The 13,174-nt window shown below is 52.0% G+C and overlaps 1 protein-coding gene across 4 annotated transcripts in view; it reads left to right on the top strand.

Annotated features, from left to right (window-relative positions):
- Positions 1-13,174, top strand: part of CDC42BPB (CDC42 binding protein kinase beta) — a 102,245-nt gene that overhangs the window by 50,800 nt on the left and 38,271 nt on the right. For all 4 annotated transcript variants that reach the window (XR_015721897.1, XR_015721898.1, XM_087856238.1 and 1 more), the window contains exons 4-7: positions 1,493-1,588; positions 6,039-6,187; positions 10,679-10,772; positions 12,343-12,543. Coding sequence is in view for 2 of the 4 variants with exons in the window: in XM_087856238.1 (XP_087712364.1) it covers positions 1,493-1,588; positions 6,039-6,187; positions 10,679-10,772; positions 12,343-12,543 (540 nt within the window). In the remaining 2 variants the exon portion in view is untranslated. The remainder of the gene's footprint in view (positions 1-1,492; positions 1,589-6,038; positions 6,188-10,678; positions 10,773-12,342; positions 12,544-13,174) is intronic.

The following is a 13,174-nucleotide window of genomic DNA, read 5'->3' as shown; positions in this document are numbered from 1 at the left end:
CCCCTGCTTGTGTTCTCTCTCTCGCTGGCTGTCTCTATCTCTGTCGAATAAATAAATAAAATCTTTAAAAAAATAAATAAATAAAATTAAAAAAAAGAGAAAGTCCTGAAAGTTTGCTCTCAAAACAAAACACAATTGCTGAATCATACGTATATTTCCTGTCTGTGGGTCACGGTGCTGCTGATCCTTGGGTTAAGAATGGCTTCCATTCTATGGGGCGCCTGGGTGGCACAGCGGTTAAGCGTCTGCCTTCAGCTCAGGGCGTGATCCCAGCGTTATGGGATCGAGCCCCACATCAGGCTCCTCCGCTATGAGCCTGCTTCTTCCTCTCCCACTCCCCCTGCTTGTGTTCCCTCTCTCGCTGGCTGTCTCTATCTCTGTCGAATAAATAAATAAAATCTTAAAAAAAAAAAAAAAAAATGGCTTCCATTCTAAATGTGGCTAGGTCAATGCTTGAGAACGTGGAACGTCTTATGGCCGCCCTGCACCAGGCCCTGTGGTCTCAGTGGCCACTGGCTGAGGGACCACGGTGGCTCTGGGACCACTGGTCTCTGTACGTCTGGACATTGTAAGCTGATTGCTGGCCCATTCGAATCATTTTCTCTGCTTTTAATTAGTAGAATTGAGGCACATGTACCTCAGTCATTTACTTTTGAAAGAAGAACTTCAGAAAGCAAGTGCAGAACAGAGAACTTGTAGGAAAAAAGTTGTACAGGCCACTGTGAGTCTCCTGAGAGAACGGGCAGAATTCTCCAGTGCCTGGCCGACAGGGCCCCTGTTAGTGCCACTCTGATTTTTGTGAAGCTTTGCAAGTTTCAGATATAAGGAGTTTAAATGCTCTGTGCTCAGTAAAGAGAACGCTTTGTTCTAATTGTGCCAGAGAGCCTGGGCATTTTAAATACAGGGGCCGCCTGTGCAGTGAAGCTCTTAAACCATGACAGCCTGAAAGCTAGCCTTTACCCACATGTGACAGGCCAGGTCTTCATAGCACCCCGTCAGGGTCATGTGTGTCCCGCCTCAGATCAGGAAGCAGCTGTGTGCCCCTCCTGCCCACCATGCGGTCTGTGACAGACGGGCAGACACGGGGTGGCCACACCATAGGCCATCAAGATGAAGCTGGCCTGGTCAGGAGAAGTCAGTCATTGCTGGGTGGGAGGGGCTGGCATCCATCGTCGAGCCAGGCGGAACGTCCCATGCTGGCTGGAGCAGTGGGCACGCAGTGGTGGTGGCGGAGGGAAGGGGACAAAGGCCCATCATGAGGAAGGAGTTCTCAGCAGCCCACAGTGCCCATGTGGGCAGGAGCGGGAACGAACCTGGAGGCGCTCGGCCTCTCAGCCCGTGCGGGTAAAGAACGACTGAGGAGCGGGTGGGAGCCGCCTGGGGGCGGGGTTCCTGCACTGTCTCCAGAGCTTGGGTCACAGCAGGGTCCCCTCTGTTTGGGACTGTACTTCTTAGATGGACACAGACCGACTCTCCCCCTGATTCCTTACAGACAGCTTGTTTCCGAGAAGAACGTGATGTGCTGGTGAACGGGGACTGCCAGTGGATCACGACGCTGCACTACGCCTTTCAGGACGAGAACTACCTGGTACGTGTGGGTCTCCAGCGGCTGAGGCTCTGTCGGACGGCGTGCGGCTCATTCCTGTTGTTGGTGCCTTTGTGCTGTTACTAGAAACTGAGTAAGACGGTTTGACATTGACGTCGTTTAAACGTATATAGGACCAGAGAAGACTTCGGGGTTTGTTTTAATGTAATCAGGTGGAGTTTTTTTTAAAAATAGACTCGTGAGATTGTATATTTCGTTTTTCTAATCACTCGATAACCTGATTATTTTCTTCACTGGGTTTGTTCCCTTTCTGTAAGCTGGGGTGTCACACACTTTCCATCTTGAGTCAATGTGTAAGAATGAGAGAGTGCTGCAGGGGCTCACAGGGTCAGCCCTTTATGCCAGGCGGCTGTTGCCACCTCTGTTGCTTGGCGACAGCCCGGACACTGAGCTGGTTTGCAGTCCTCCCGGGTGGATGAGCTAGGCTCTCTGAGGCCTTCTGACGTGGGTTTTTGGGGGACTCTTGGCATCTGTTTCTCCTGACTTGAGCTGGGATTTCAGTCTTGACCAGTCAGCCATGTGATTCACATGTGTGCCTGGACGTGAACATAGACACCTGGGAACACAGACACAACAGCTCATGAGTGAAGGGAAACCAAACCTTGGGTCTCAGGCACTTTGGATTCCTCAAGTGACTCTAGGTTCACCTAAACCTGACGTCCTCACGTGGAGCTCCAGGTGTCGGGCGAGCACAGACCTCAGAGAAGCTGGTCTCTGCCTCGCTCCTCTAGCCCGAGTGGCTCCAGCCGTGGCCGCAGGGCCTTTGAGGGTCAGCACAGCCTCAGGGCAGGGACCTCCTCGCTAGTGTGCTCTGTTTCCTATAGCAAGCCGAGCGGCGTAGGGTCTCTCCAGAACAGTCTCTTTCAAACATCAAAGAAGCCCCTTAGATTCAAATGCCCAGAATTAGGTAAAAAGGTTTATTATACCTTTTATTTAGAATTTAGAATAGGGGCGCCTGGGTGGCTCAGTGGTTGAGCATCCGACTCTTGGCTTTGTCTCAGGTCATGGTCTCAGGGTTGAGAGATCAAGCCCCGCATCGGGCTCTGTGCTCAGTGTGGAGTCTGCTTGGGATTCTTTCCCGCTTCCGCTGCATCCCCCCACCCCGGCCCCCTCTGCTAACTCACGCATGTGTGCTCTGTCTAAAATTAAAAAAATAAAAATTTAAAATATATATGCTTGTTACTGCAGAGGGGACCATTATGTTTACTGAGCAGAGGTGCATGGGTCACCTCAGTCCCATCTTCCCAGGGACCCCGTGGGTTAGGCATTCATGGTTGTCACCACTTTTTAAATGGGGCATCTGGAGCAGGAAGGGATGAAGTCATTTGCCCAGGGTTGTCACACAGATGCAGGGGCTGAGCAAGGACCACAGCCCGGCCTGTGGCAGGAAGTGGTGCGCAGTGCCCTTCGCCACAGACCGCAAGTCCTTACGCCCTGGGGCCCTCTCCGCGTAAATCCCCTTCAGAGGCGACCGGCTCCAGCCCATTTCCGATTTGAATAAGGCTTCCGAGTGGTCTAGGCACCATGGGTCTGTACAGAGGGAAAGCAGCGCGTCTTCCCTGAGATCACGGCACGTTGCAGTCTGAGATGTGAGGTATTACCAGACGTGTTCTGAGCGCGGCGGTCAGTTAGGCATTCCAGCCAAGAAGCCGTCTTCTTGAGTGTCTGTCGTTGCACAAATACAGGTACAGTGACAATTAGGGAGAAGGAGAGCAGGGACTCGGGCCTTCTTGGGTCCTTGTACTGGGGTTGGCAGACCAGGGTCTGGCTGCTGTCTCTGCCGCCCCCGCCTGGTGTGTTCAGCAAGTTCCTTCTCTCTGGGACAGTGGCGGTCAGCACCTTTGTGGGGCAGGTGCGAAGCAGGCCCAGCAAGCTCGGGGCCGAGCGCTGCGCGGGGCGGGCTGTGTTCGGTATCCCTCTTCGTGTGGATTCCTTGGGCTGCCCTCCTGAGCCAGTTCATGTTATGATTTGTCTTGTAGGTTTCTAAACTTCGCCTGCCATAAAAATTAAACCTGTTTCACCAGTAACTAAAAGGGCGTTGCCTTACCCACATAGAATCCTGTGTTACGTGACAGAGGAAATAATTGGTTTAGTTCTTATTCTAAAAGTGAGTTTCTGTGTGTCTGCCTTATAACCCCTTATAGTTTACTTTTTTTACAGATTCGTTTTCCAGGAGCCTATCAGTCACATTTAGCCCTGCTATACTACGTTTTTACTTTTATTTTTTTTAGATTTCTAGGCAGATGTGGAAACCGTTGAGTTTCAGCTAGAACGAACTTCACTGTTCGTTCACCTACCCCCTCACCCTGCGTGCGTCCGGCAGCAGGTGCTCTGGTCTTTGCCTCCAGATATCCATGATGATCCGTCCTCTCTGCCCTCCCCAGTGCTTGTCCTCCTCACCTTCTGCCTGGACCAGCCACATCATGGCCTCCCAGCCCCTCTCTTGCCCTGCTCTTGGCCCTCATCCTCTAGTCTCTTCTTCCTGGGCAGGCAGAGAAAGCTCATAGTAAATTAGATTGCAGCTTCCTAGCCCAGGACCTCCAAGCAGCTTCCCTGGCTCTTAGAGTGGGGCCTGGCCTCACCCCCACCCCTGCTCGCGCTCCAGCCATAGTCACTGTTCTCTCTTTCCCCCAATAGGCCACGTCCTTCTCTTTGCACATGTCCCTTTGTCTGGAACATGATCCCCGGCCCATGCCAAGGCCAGCTTCTGCCTGTCGCGTAGGCCCCAGACATCTGCCCGATGGTCCATGCAGCCTGGTCGTGCTCTAACATGGTGTGTGGTTCCGTTTTCTTCCGTGCTTAGCGCTCCCTGAGAGTACTGTGACTATCTCCATACTTACTTAGGGTCTCTGGCATTCCCCTCAACGTCAGCTCTGTGGAGGAGCACCCTTGCCTTAGAAGGGTGCCAAGGGCTCCTGGCTGAGAATGAGCAAATGAGAGTGAACGAGGGAAAGCACTAGCTCGGTGGATGCCTTCGAGGGTCTTCAGTGAAACAGGAGTTGTTGCGGATACGGGTGAGGGGGGACATGATTACACAGGACTCTCACTCTTGGACAGGCGGGCTGCAGTGCCGCGGTGCCGTGAGAGCAGGCAGAGAGGTGGGGTCAGCCGAGGTGAGTCTTGAGAGCGGTTTGTGAGGCAGGATGGGAGGTTGTCAGTACAAGTGCTTTTGAGAGCAGGGGCCTAGAGCGGAGGCTCCGCCCCTCAGAGGAGGCCAGCAGCGTGGTGGCTACTGTCTTCTCTCATGGGGCACCGAGGGCCATGTTTGCCATTGTGGGCCTGGGTCTGATTGCTTGTGTTCAGATCCTGGCTCTGTCACTTACTGGCTGGGTGACTTCGGGCGTGTCATCGAGCCTCACTTCCTCGCCTGTAAAGGGGATCATGCTCGTGCCTGTGGTGAGGGCTGCGGTGGGCATTCGCAGACATGACGGGCGTGAATCAGAGCCTGAACGCACAGAACATAGTAGCTGCCCCCTGAGTGGGAGCTCTTGCCGTTGTTAGGGTCTCAGTAAATACGAAGTGATTGTTCCTCTGGCTCGGTAACCAAGGTATTTCTCCTCTGCTGGTTAGTAGGTTAACTGTTCAGACGAGAGCAGCCGTCTCTTCAAAGGAAACTGGCTTCAAAGGAGGTGATTGCTCTGAGGTGGGGCCTGTCTGCTTCTCCAGCAGTCCCTGAGACGTGGTGACCCCAGCAGCTGCAACCCTGACTCTGTCTGTGACAGTCTCACCTGTCCTGGGCCTCCCTGACCTGTGAGATGCCCCATCAGGCATTAGAGCATTCAGGGTGCTGCGCCGAGAGGCTGTTCTCAGACAGAAGGCCGCCCTGCACCTCTTGTCCTGGGACGAGCCGGCTCTGAGGGGAGGCCTTGTCTCAGTCCCATTAGCAGGACACCGGCATCTGGATGTTTTTCTCTCATGGCTTTAATTTCTACATAAGCAGTAAATGTTCTGATTTTTCATAGGGTGTACTCACAAGTACCTACCTTTCAGCTTGTTCATGGGATCACCTTTCTAATAAGAGCTGCTGGTTTCATGTGATTTTAGATAACTCACCTCCCCTCTCCAGTCCAGTGTCCTCTTCCTGTGATGTAACGGCCTGTAGAATGATTTCAAACCCGGCAGAACTTGATCACGAATCGTGCTACTACTTTGGTTCTCTAGCTTTTATTGTGCCTTCTCCAGCATCAAGCCCTTTAGTCACTTTCTTCATAGGTTAAATGTACTATCTCTTGTGGTTCTCTGCCAAATGCCTAACTTGAAAGTACAGCAGTGTTAGGATACATCAAAGTGAGAAAGTCCTGGATGAGGTGGGAGCAAGCCATCGATCCAGCCTTGAAGAGCCAAAGAACTCCCAGTGGGAGTTTGGCCTTTAGCTGTCAGGCTTGGTGCTGACTAAATACTCTCTTCTCTCTCGTCTCTTCCCAATTTGTAGTACTTAGTCATGGATTACTATGTGGGTGGTGATTTACTGACCCTGCTCAGTAAATTTGAAGACAAGCTTCCAGAAGATATGGCAAGATTCTACATTGGCGAAATGGTGTTGGCCATCGATTCCATCCATCAGCTTCACTATGTGCACAGGTAATCACCTCTTACGTTTTACAGAAACTGCATTTGATGTGTTAAAATACCCTTTCAGGGTTTTCTGTGTCACAGACCCCAGGTTCCAGGCCCCCCAGAGAGGTCGTGCAGTTAGCAGTACTCACTCTGAGCTACCCCAGCGCCGGGCAGCAGGGGATCCCAGCGTTACTGTGACGATTATGATGCTCGAGTGCCGGTCACCTGAAGCCACCTTTGATATTTACCTGACGTTGGCTCACCCCTCCCCTGCTGATCCCTCCTCCCTAGGATGCCTGCCCCCTAGCTCGCGGGTTCCCTGCCTGTGCGTCCGCTTTCTCAGCAATGCCTTCTCTGTTCCGTGGCCTGCAACAAAACACAGAGGAAGATGAGGCTGAAGCGAGTGGCTCACACCCCAGCAGCCTGAGCGAGGGTGTGCCTGGCTCTCGAGGAGGAGTCGGTGTGGCTGGCTGCCTCTCGCTGTCCGGGCCCTTTGCTGGGCCCACTCCCTCTTGGGCGAGGGTGCCGCATCCGTCTCTTTCTCCCATTTAAGACCGCGAATCCGTGCTGGGGGGTTGTTTGTTTCGTGTTTATCAAAGTCAGATAGCTGTGTATGAGTCTCCTGCCCTGCCCAGATTCCACTGGCCACAGGTAGCTTGTCAACTTCCTTAACTGTGTCTTCTGGTATTTACCTCGTATTTCTAAATAACAGGCTTCTCTTGGTTTTCTCTTTCTTGCGGAGGAGGGAGAGTTAGATCACATCTATTAAAATGGAGGTTTACTTTTTACAGAAGTATCTCTCTCCCAGCCCTCTCCCACACACACTCTCCATCCTCCCCCTCCTGCACCTTCCCAATCCATAAATGGTAGTTTTGGTTAAATCGGTGTTTCGTGTTGGTAATAGAGTGCCTGTGTAAGTATTACACATGAACCTGGCAGTTACAGCATTTACACTTGTGTAACTTGTCTCCTCCAGAGTTAGTAGTGGCCCTGTTTTTTCACAAGTGTACTTTTCCGTGGTAACCATCACTAATTATCCCCAAACATCGTGACCAAAGTGTACAGCTCTGCACACACAGACGTTGCGGGTAGCCTTGGTCTGGTTTTTCTTGGAGCTGCCTCTTCCTTCCTTCCCGTTCCCTCCTGCCCTCGGTGCTCTCTGAGCCTACTGCTCTGCCCTCATTCTGAGAGTTCTTGCCCCCGGATGGGTTCCCTTCCCATCTCCCTGGGATTGGAGCCCTTGCTTTCTGAGTCACGCTTCCTCTTTCTTGGTTCATTCTTTCGATTTGGTAGCACATATTCTCTGTAATTTCTGGAAAAGGAGGCTCTTGAGATCTTTTTTTTTTTTTTTTTTTTTTTTTTTGGAGATCGGCATCTTAATTCCATCCACATGTGTGACTGGTGAATGATCCAGTATGGGATTTTAGATTGGAAATCACCTTCCTCTTAGGACTGTGAAGGCATCACTGTCCCGTGTTCGGAGTCTCAGGGCCGCCACGATCCCCTGGCCTTGCCGTGTGCTCGGCTGCCGCTCCGCCTGGGGCCCGGCCTGTGCGGCCCGTCAGATGTTCCGCGGCCAACTCAGCTCCCGCTCCCAGGGTAGCCACAGCACCCGATGTGAAGAGAACAGCCCATCAGGTCTGGCCATGATGTTACCTCACTGCTCAGTGGGGAAACTGAGACACGGGGGCCTGGGACAGCTTGCCTCCGGCCACATGTTCTGCCAGGGCACTGTGCCACAGAGTAAGCAGAGGGAGCTGCCCCCAAATAACTGTCACTTCTTTTAGGGCAATGAGGTTTTGGAAAGTGCATTTTCTCTTTTTTCATGGATTCCTTAATGTCGTTGTGCCTGGTTTTATAACAGTTCATTGTAGTTGTTTTCATCCTTTGATTTTATGTTCTGCCTTTCTGACAGACTGCGCCTGATTCATAGCAGACACAAATGTCTTTGCGTTTGTCACCGAGCTCCAGGGAAATTAATCTGACCACCTTATTAACAGTGTACTCTTTCCCTGTTTACCCTAATTAGAAAGCTTTCTCCCTGTTTTCTTAATTAGCTACGTAGAAGCTTCACTCTGTCGTTTAACCTCCAGGCATAGGAAGAGAATTAAATATGTAATTAGCACCCCCGTCAACTCAGGATTCAGACGTAGCACCTGAACGGCCCAGTCTAAAAACAAAGCTTTGCGTTTTTGGTAGTAAGTTCACAAAGTCAGGTTTTGTAGGAAGCCAGTCCTACCCCAGCCTCCGGTGGTGGACACAGTGTGAGTGGTTTGGTAGCACCAGAAAGAAGGGTGTTTTGTCAGCACGAGTGCTAGCCCTGCTGGATTTAACAGGCACGATGCACACCCTGTGCCACGGCCCCACGGCCTGTTTCTGTGGTTGCCTGTGGGCCGTGCTGACTTCAGGCAGTGCCCACCGCCCCACTGCTGGGCTTCTGTGACATGGGAAGCAGTGGGCGGCCGGCACCCGTCTTCTGAGAGGTCGGCCCCAGGTCCAGCAAAGGCAGAAACGAAGAGTCCCAGGTTCACAAAGCCTTGCTGTTGGAGGACATCACATCCCCAGAGAGAACAGAGAGTATGGCTCAGCAATGGAAGAAGGACGGTGCAGTTTTATGAGAAGGAGTATTCAGAGAAAAAAAAAAAGGTCTTGGAAAAGGAAAAGCTAGAAGAAAGAGCTGCATGGATGAGAACGCAGGATAGCGCAGAGGAAATCTGACCGAGATGGAGAGGTGGGGGGGGGGGCAGCTCTGCAGCGCCTCCCCAGGAATGGCTCTTATCTTGAAGAGACCCTCCCGTTGTCCCAAGAGCCGCTTACTTACTCACGTGTCTCTCTGCCCCAGTGGATGGAGAGAACAACCTCATCACGTCCGCAGTCCTCGTGTGGTTGGTCTGTTTTTGGACATTCTGTCCTGTCCCTTTGTCTGTCTCTCTGCACCAGAGCCCTGCTGCGTTAATCGTGGTGGCTAAGCCCGTGGAGGCCTGGTCGCCCCATCAGACCCCTTGCTTTCTCCTCATGGTTTTCCTGGCTGCCCTCACACAGTAACTGATCCCTGTGACCTTCAGTATCGACTTGTCTGGTCCCAAAAAACAGGACGTTGAAAAATGTTAAATGTGATGGGCCCATCAGTCTGTCAGTGCAGGTCCTTTTTTTACTTCTGGAAAGTTCTCTCGGGTTGTAGTTTCAAGTATTAGTTATGTTTTATTGTTTGTTTTTTTCAGGGACCCCATTACTTGTGTGCGGGGTCCTCTTAGCCTGTCTTCCACTTCACTCCAGCTGCTCGCTCTGACCCTGTTACCACTTTGTCTCCCTTTTATTCTTCTAGATCTTTCCCTCCCTTTCTTCAGTGCCTTTCATCAGATCTTTATTTAAATGTGTTCTCCTCTGGTCACCTTATAATCTAGTCACCATTTCTGATAAGATTTTGTCTTTTTCTTCTATTTCTCCCTGAGTTAAGTCAGCTCTCTTCATTTGTTCCTGTTTTTATCTGGTTCTGTTCTTAGTTTGTATTTTCCTGATTCGTTGAGGGTTTGTTTTCTTTCTCCTCTTCCTGTTTGTTTATTTCAGTTTGGAGTGCTGTGCTAGTTTTCTTTTGCTTTGTGGGTGTTTCATGGATAAGAATTGTCATCTTCTGCTCACTTTGGTTTGTGGGACTCGTCCCCGACATTGGGCGTAGCCAGTGCGCGTTTGTTCTCCCGGAGGCGTGGCATTCTGTCGTGTGGCACGACAGGCATCTACTCCTGGTGAGCGTCGGCCTGCCTTTACTCCTCAAGTTTGTGTTCCTTTCATGCCGTCCTGTCGTTTGAGCTTATTTTGCCAGGAGGGAGGGTTTGTGCTTTAGAAATAGTCTCCCAACCGGGCGCGCACGTTTGCCAGGACACAGAACAGCAGGTACGGCCGTGGGCTTACTCTCCTGACACAGGCGCTTACTGCTAGTAACTGGTCTTCAGTCCCTGGGTCTTTGTCCGGCAGATACAGTGTGGGGTACGCGGTGCCCTGTTGGCCTGCTGCGCTCCTGCCCCAGAGCCTCACCTGCCTCCTGCTCTCAGCCTGTCTCTGCTCAGCCACCATCTGCCTCGTTTTCAACTTCCTCACATTTCTTCCACAGCACTTACCACGTGTCGTACTCTGGTGCTGAAACCACATGCGTGTCTGTCCGGTCCCGTGTTCATTTTCTGTCACCTCGGCTGGTGGGAAGCTTCGTGAAGGCGGGAGCCGCGGGGTCTGGGTACTGTTGTAGACCTAGGGTCGAGCGCAGCACGTGGCATAAAGGAGACGCTTAGGAGACCTCGTCAGCCACGTGGTGGGAACAAGAGCGGGGTGTCACCCGACTGACTAGGGTTAAGCTCCCGCATAGGGGTGGTAGTGGTGATGACTGCCACTGCATGCCCGAGTAAAGCATCACGGGAGACATTTTCCAAGATCGTCACAGCTGGTACGCCACTCATTAAAGGCTTTGACCTGCCTAATGTGTAGCATGGAAATGGTTAACTCATTTATTTATTTTACTAACAGAGACATTAAACCTGACAATGTCCTTTTGGACGTGAATGGTCATATTCGCCTGGCTGACTTTGGATCATGCTTGAAGATGAATGACGATGGAACTGTAGGTATTTTGTTGGAGATTTTCCATTTGATTTGGGGTTTTGCTTGTAATTAGAAGGGACTTAAAATTTCAGTTTGAGACCCAGTTAAGAAACCAAGTTTATGAATGTAAATTAAAAAGATAAATCCATTTAGGTGACAGTTGAAATGTTCTACTTAAGTTTGAAACCTCTTTTTTGCTTTCTGTGTTTACGAAAGTCATGCGTATGCCTTCTCAACTGGGGGTGTTGTGAGGTTTTCTCACGTGGCTGGGCAGCTAAAGTCGTATCAGCACTGCAGTGGATGACAGGCGATGCTTGGGTCCTTTCTTAAAACCCCCTGTGCAGGCCGGTCAGGTGGACAGACGTTCACTCTAACTACCCCTTCCATTTCTGTCTGTGGGCAGCTAACGTCCTGTCAGTGAGGGGTTTTCTTTCGGACATTGTAGATCTGGAAGCAGGGGTCCATGATGGTAGACTTTTCTCTCTTTCCAACAAGCTGGTCTCTTATTTCTCCACATATTGATGAGTTGATATATTGGTGCTGTCATCAAATCCAGTCTTCCGATGATAAGAGCATGGCCTCAGACTGAGCTGGAGTGTTGGTTCGCTTTCTTACCCGCACATGTGGACACTCGTCCAGTGTCACCACCTCATGCTCCGGTCTTCCACTGTCTGCCTCAGAGCTTCTGCAGCTGGGTGGTCAAGCTGCGGAGCAGTGACTGGTCACGTGACAGAGGCAGACCTCCCTGCTGATTTAGTCTGACCTGGGGCACTGCTTGCACCCCATGGCCCTCTCCTCAGACACGACCCGAGGGCGAGTCAGGCCTTCCGTGATTCTTTCTCCCTCAGTCTTGTGGACTCTGTTCTCCATGTGCTCGAGACCAGTCTGATTTCTCAGCTGACTCACTCCCTCTTGCTTTCTTTGTGATGATTGCTACCCTCTCTGGCCACAGATTTCGGTAGAGATGTCACAGGCCTGTGCCTGCTAACATCAGTAGCCGAGGGACTGTTCTTTCCCCTGTAGGGACCTTAGCCTCCTGCTTCCCCATTTGGGGAATTCCAGCACCCAGCTAAGTGCCTGGACCTACTTCCCGATGTTCCCATTTGGGAGACTGACGGATAGGCTCTCGGTGAGCCGCCTTAGCATCTCTGGGAGCATATTGGAGTTCGGCGTCTTGGGCCCCACCCCACAATCTGTTCTACCAGAGCCCAGGTGGCCTGTGCGCCCACAGAGGTGGTGAAGGGTTAGCCTGAACACACGTGGCCCCAGGACCACACTTCAGGCAGTGATAGAGCATGTGGGACATGCCACCCTTTGAGGGACTGCAGTGCCCTTTGGGGGCTGAGGTGGGCCTTTGGCTTCTCTCGCATAGAGAGACCAGGTGTGCGAGACAGTCTCGTGCGTTCTGGAAAGTATGTAGTGTTGCAGGAGAACAGTTATTCGCATTGAACTTCAAATTAATAGGTTTTTAATCATGATCATGTGTCAGTTTTATTTCACAATGGTTTCGTTATTGTCCCTATTTTAGAGAAGGTAGTTAGGACTTTGACATGAGAGTTTTCCCCCCCAACACCACCCTCTCCCCTAAGGTCCAGTCCTCTGTGGCCGTGGGCACTCCTGACTACATCTCACCTGAGATCCTGCAGGCGATGGAGGACGGCATGGGCAAGTATGGCCCTGAGTGTGACTGGTGGTCGCTGGGCGTCTGCATGTACGAGATGCTGTACGGAGAAACGCCCTTCTATGCAGAGTCACTCGTGGAGACCTACGGAAAGATCATGAACCATGAAGTAAGACTCTGCATTTCCATGTCCTCTTGGTTGGAGTCCCGAGGCGCAGGCCTGGAGGTGGGAGGGCCGCTCGGAAGCTGTTAGCGTCTTTGGCGAAGAGGTGGTAGGGCTGGAGCAGGCTGCTGGCCGCCCAGACAGGAGCAGAGAGATTGTGGCAGTGGAGTTCGCACCGGCGTCCGACATAGGACGTGTGGGCATGAGGGGAGGAGAGCTTGCGGGTCAGCGCCCAGAAGCGTGCTGAGCGTGCGCGGCTCCTGGACGGCAGGGATAGGGAGCAGTTGGGCACTGCACCTGAGGGTCTGGATTCACCAGCTGTCGTGACGGGGCCACGCGCCTCGCATAGTGGCATCCTTCTGCCTCCCGGATCCTGTTCCTTTTCCCTTTCCCAGCTGTGTATTTTCCACTCCGACCTTGCCTCCGCTCTGCCTCTCCTCCATTTCTCATTTGCTTTACCACTTGCTCTTCTTCCTCGTGTTTCTGTCATCTGCTTCCCTCAGTCACGTATGTCTTCTCACGCCGCTCCCACCCTCTGCCAGTGTGCTCTCAGCGTCCTTCCACGCCTCTCCAAGGGTGCCCCCCTCCACTGACCCATCCTCGCCCTGTCCCTCACTAACTGCTCGAGTGGGCAGCA

Source organism: Ursus americanus, chromosome 26 (assembly GCF_024610735.1).
Source record: "Ursus americanus isolate L20-20 chromosome 26, mUrsAme1.1.p, whole genome shotgun sequence".
NCBI lineage: Eukaryota > Metazoa > Chordata > Mammalia > Carnivora > Ursidae > Ursus > Ursus americanus.
The sequence above is the reverse complement of the archived record's forward strand: the minus strand, read 5'-3'. Positions and strand labels throughout refer to the sequence as shown.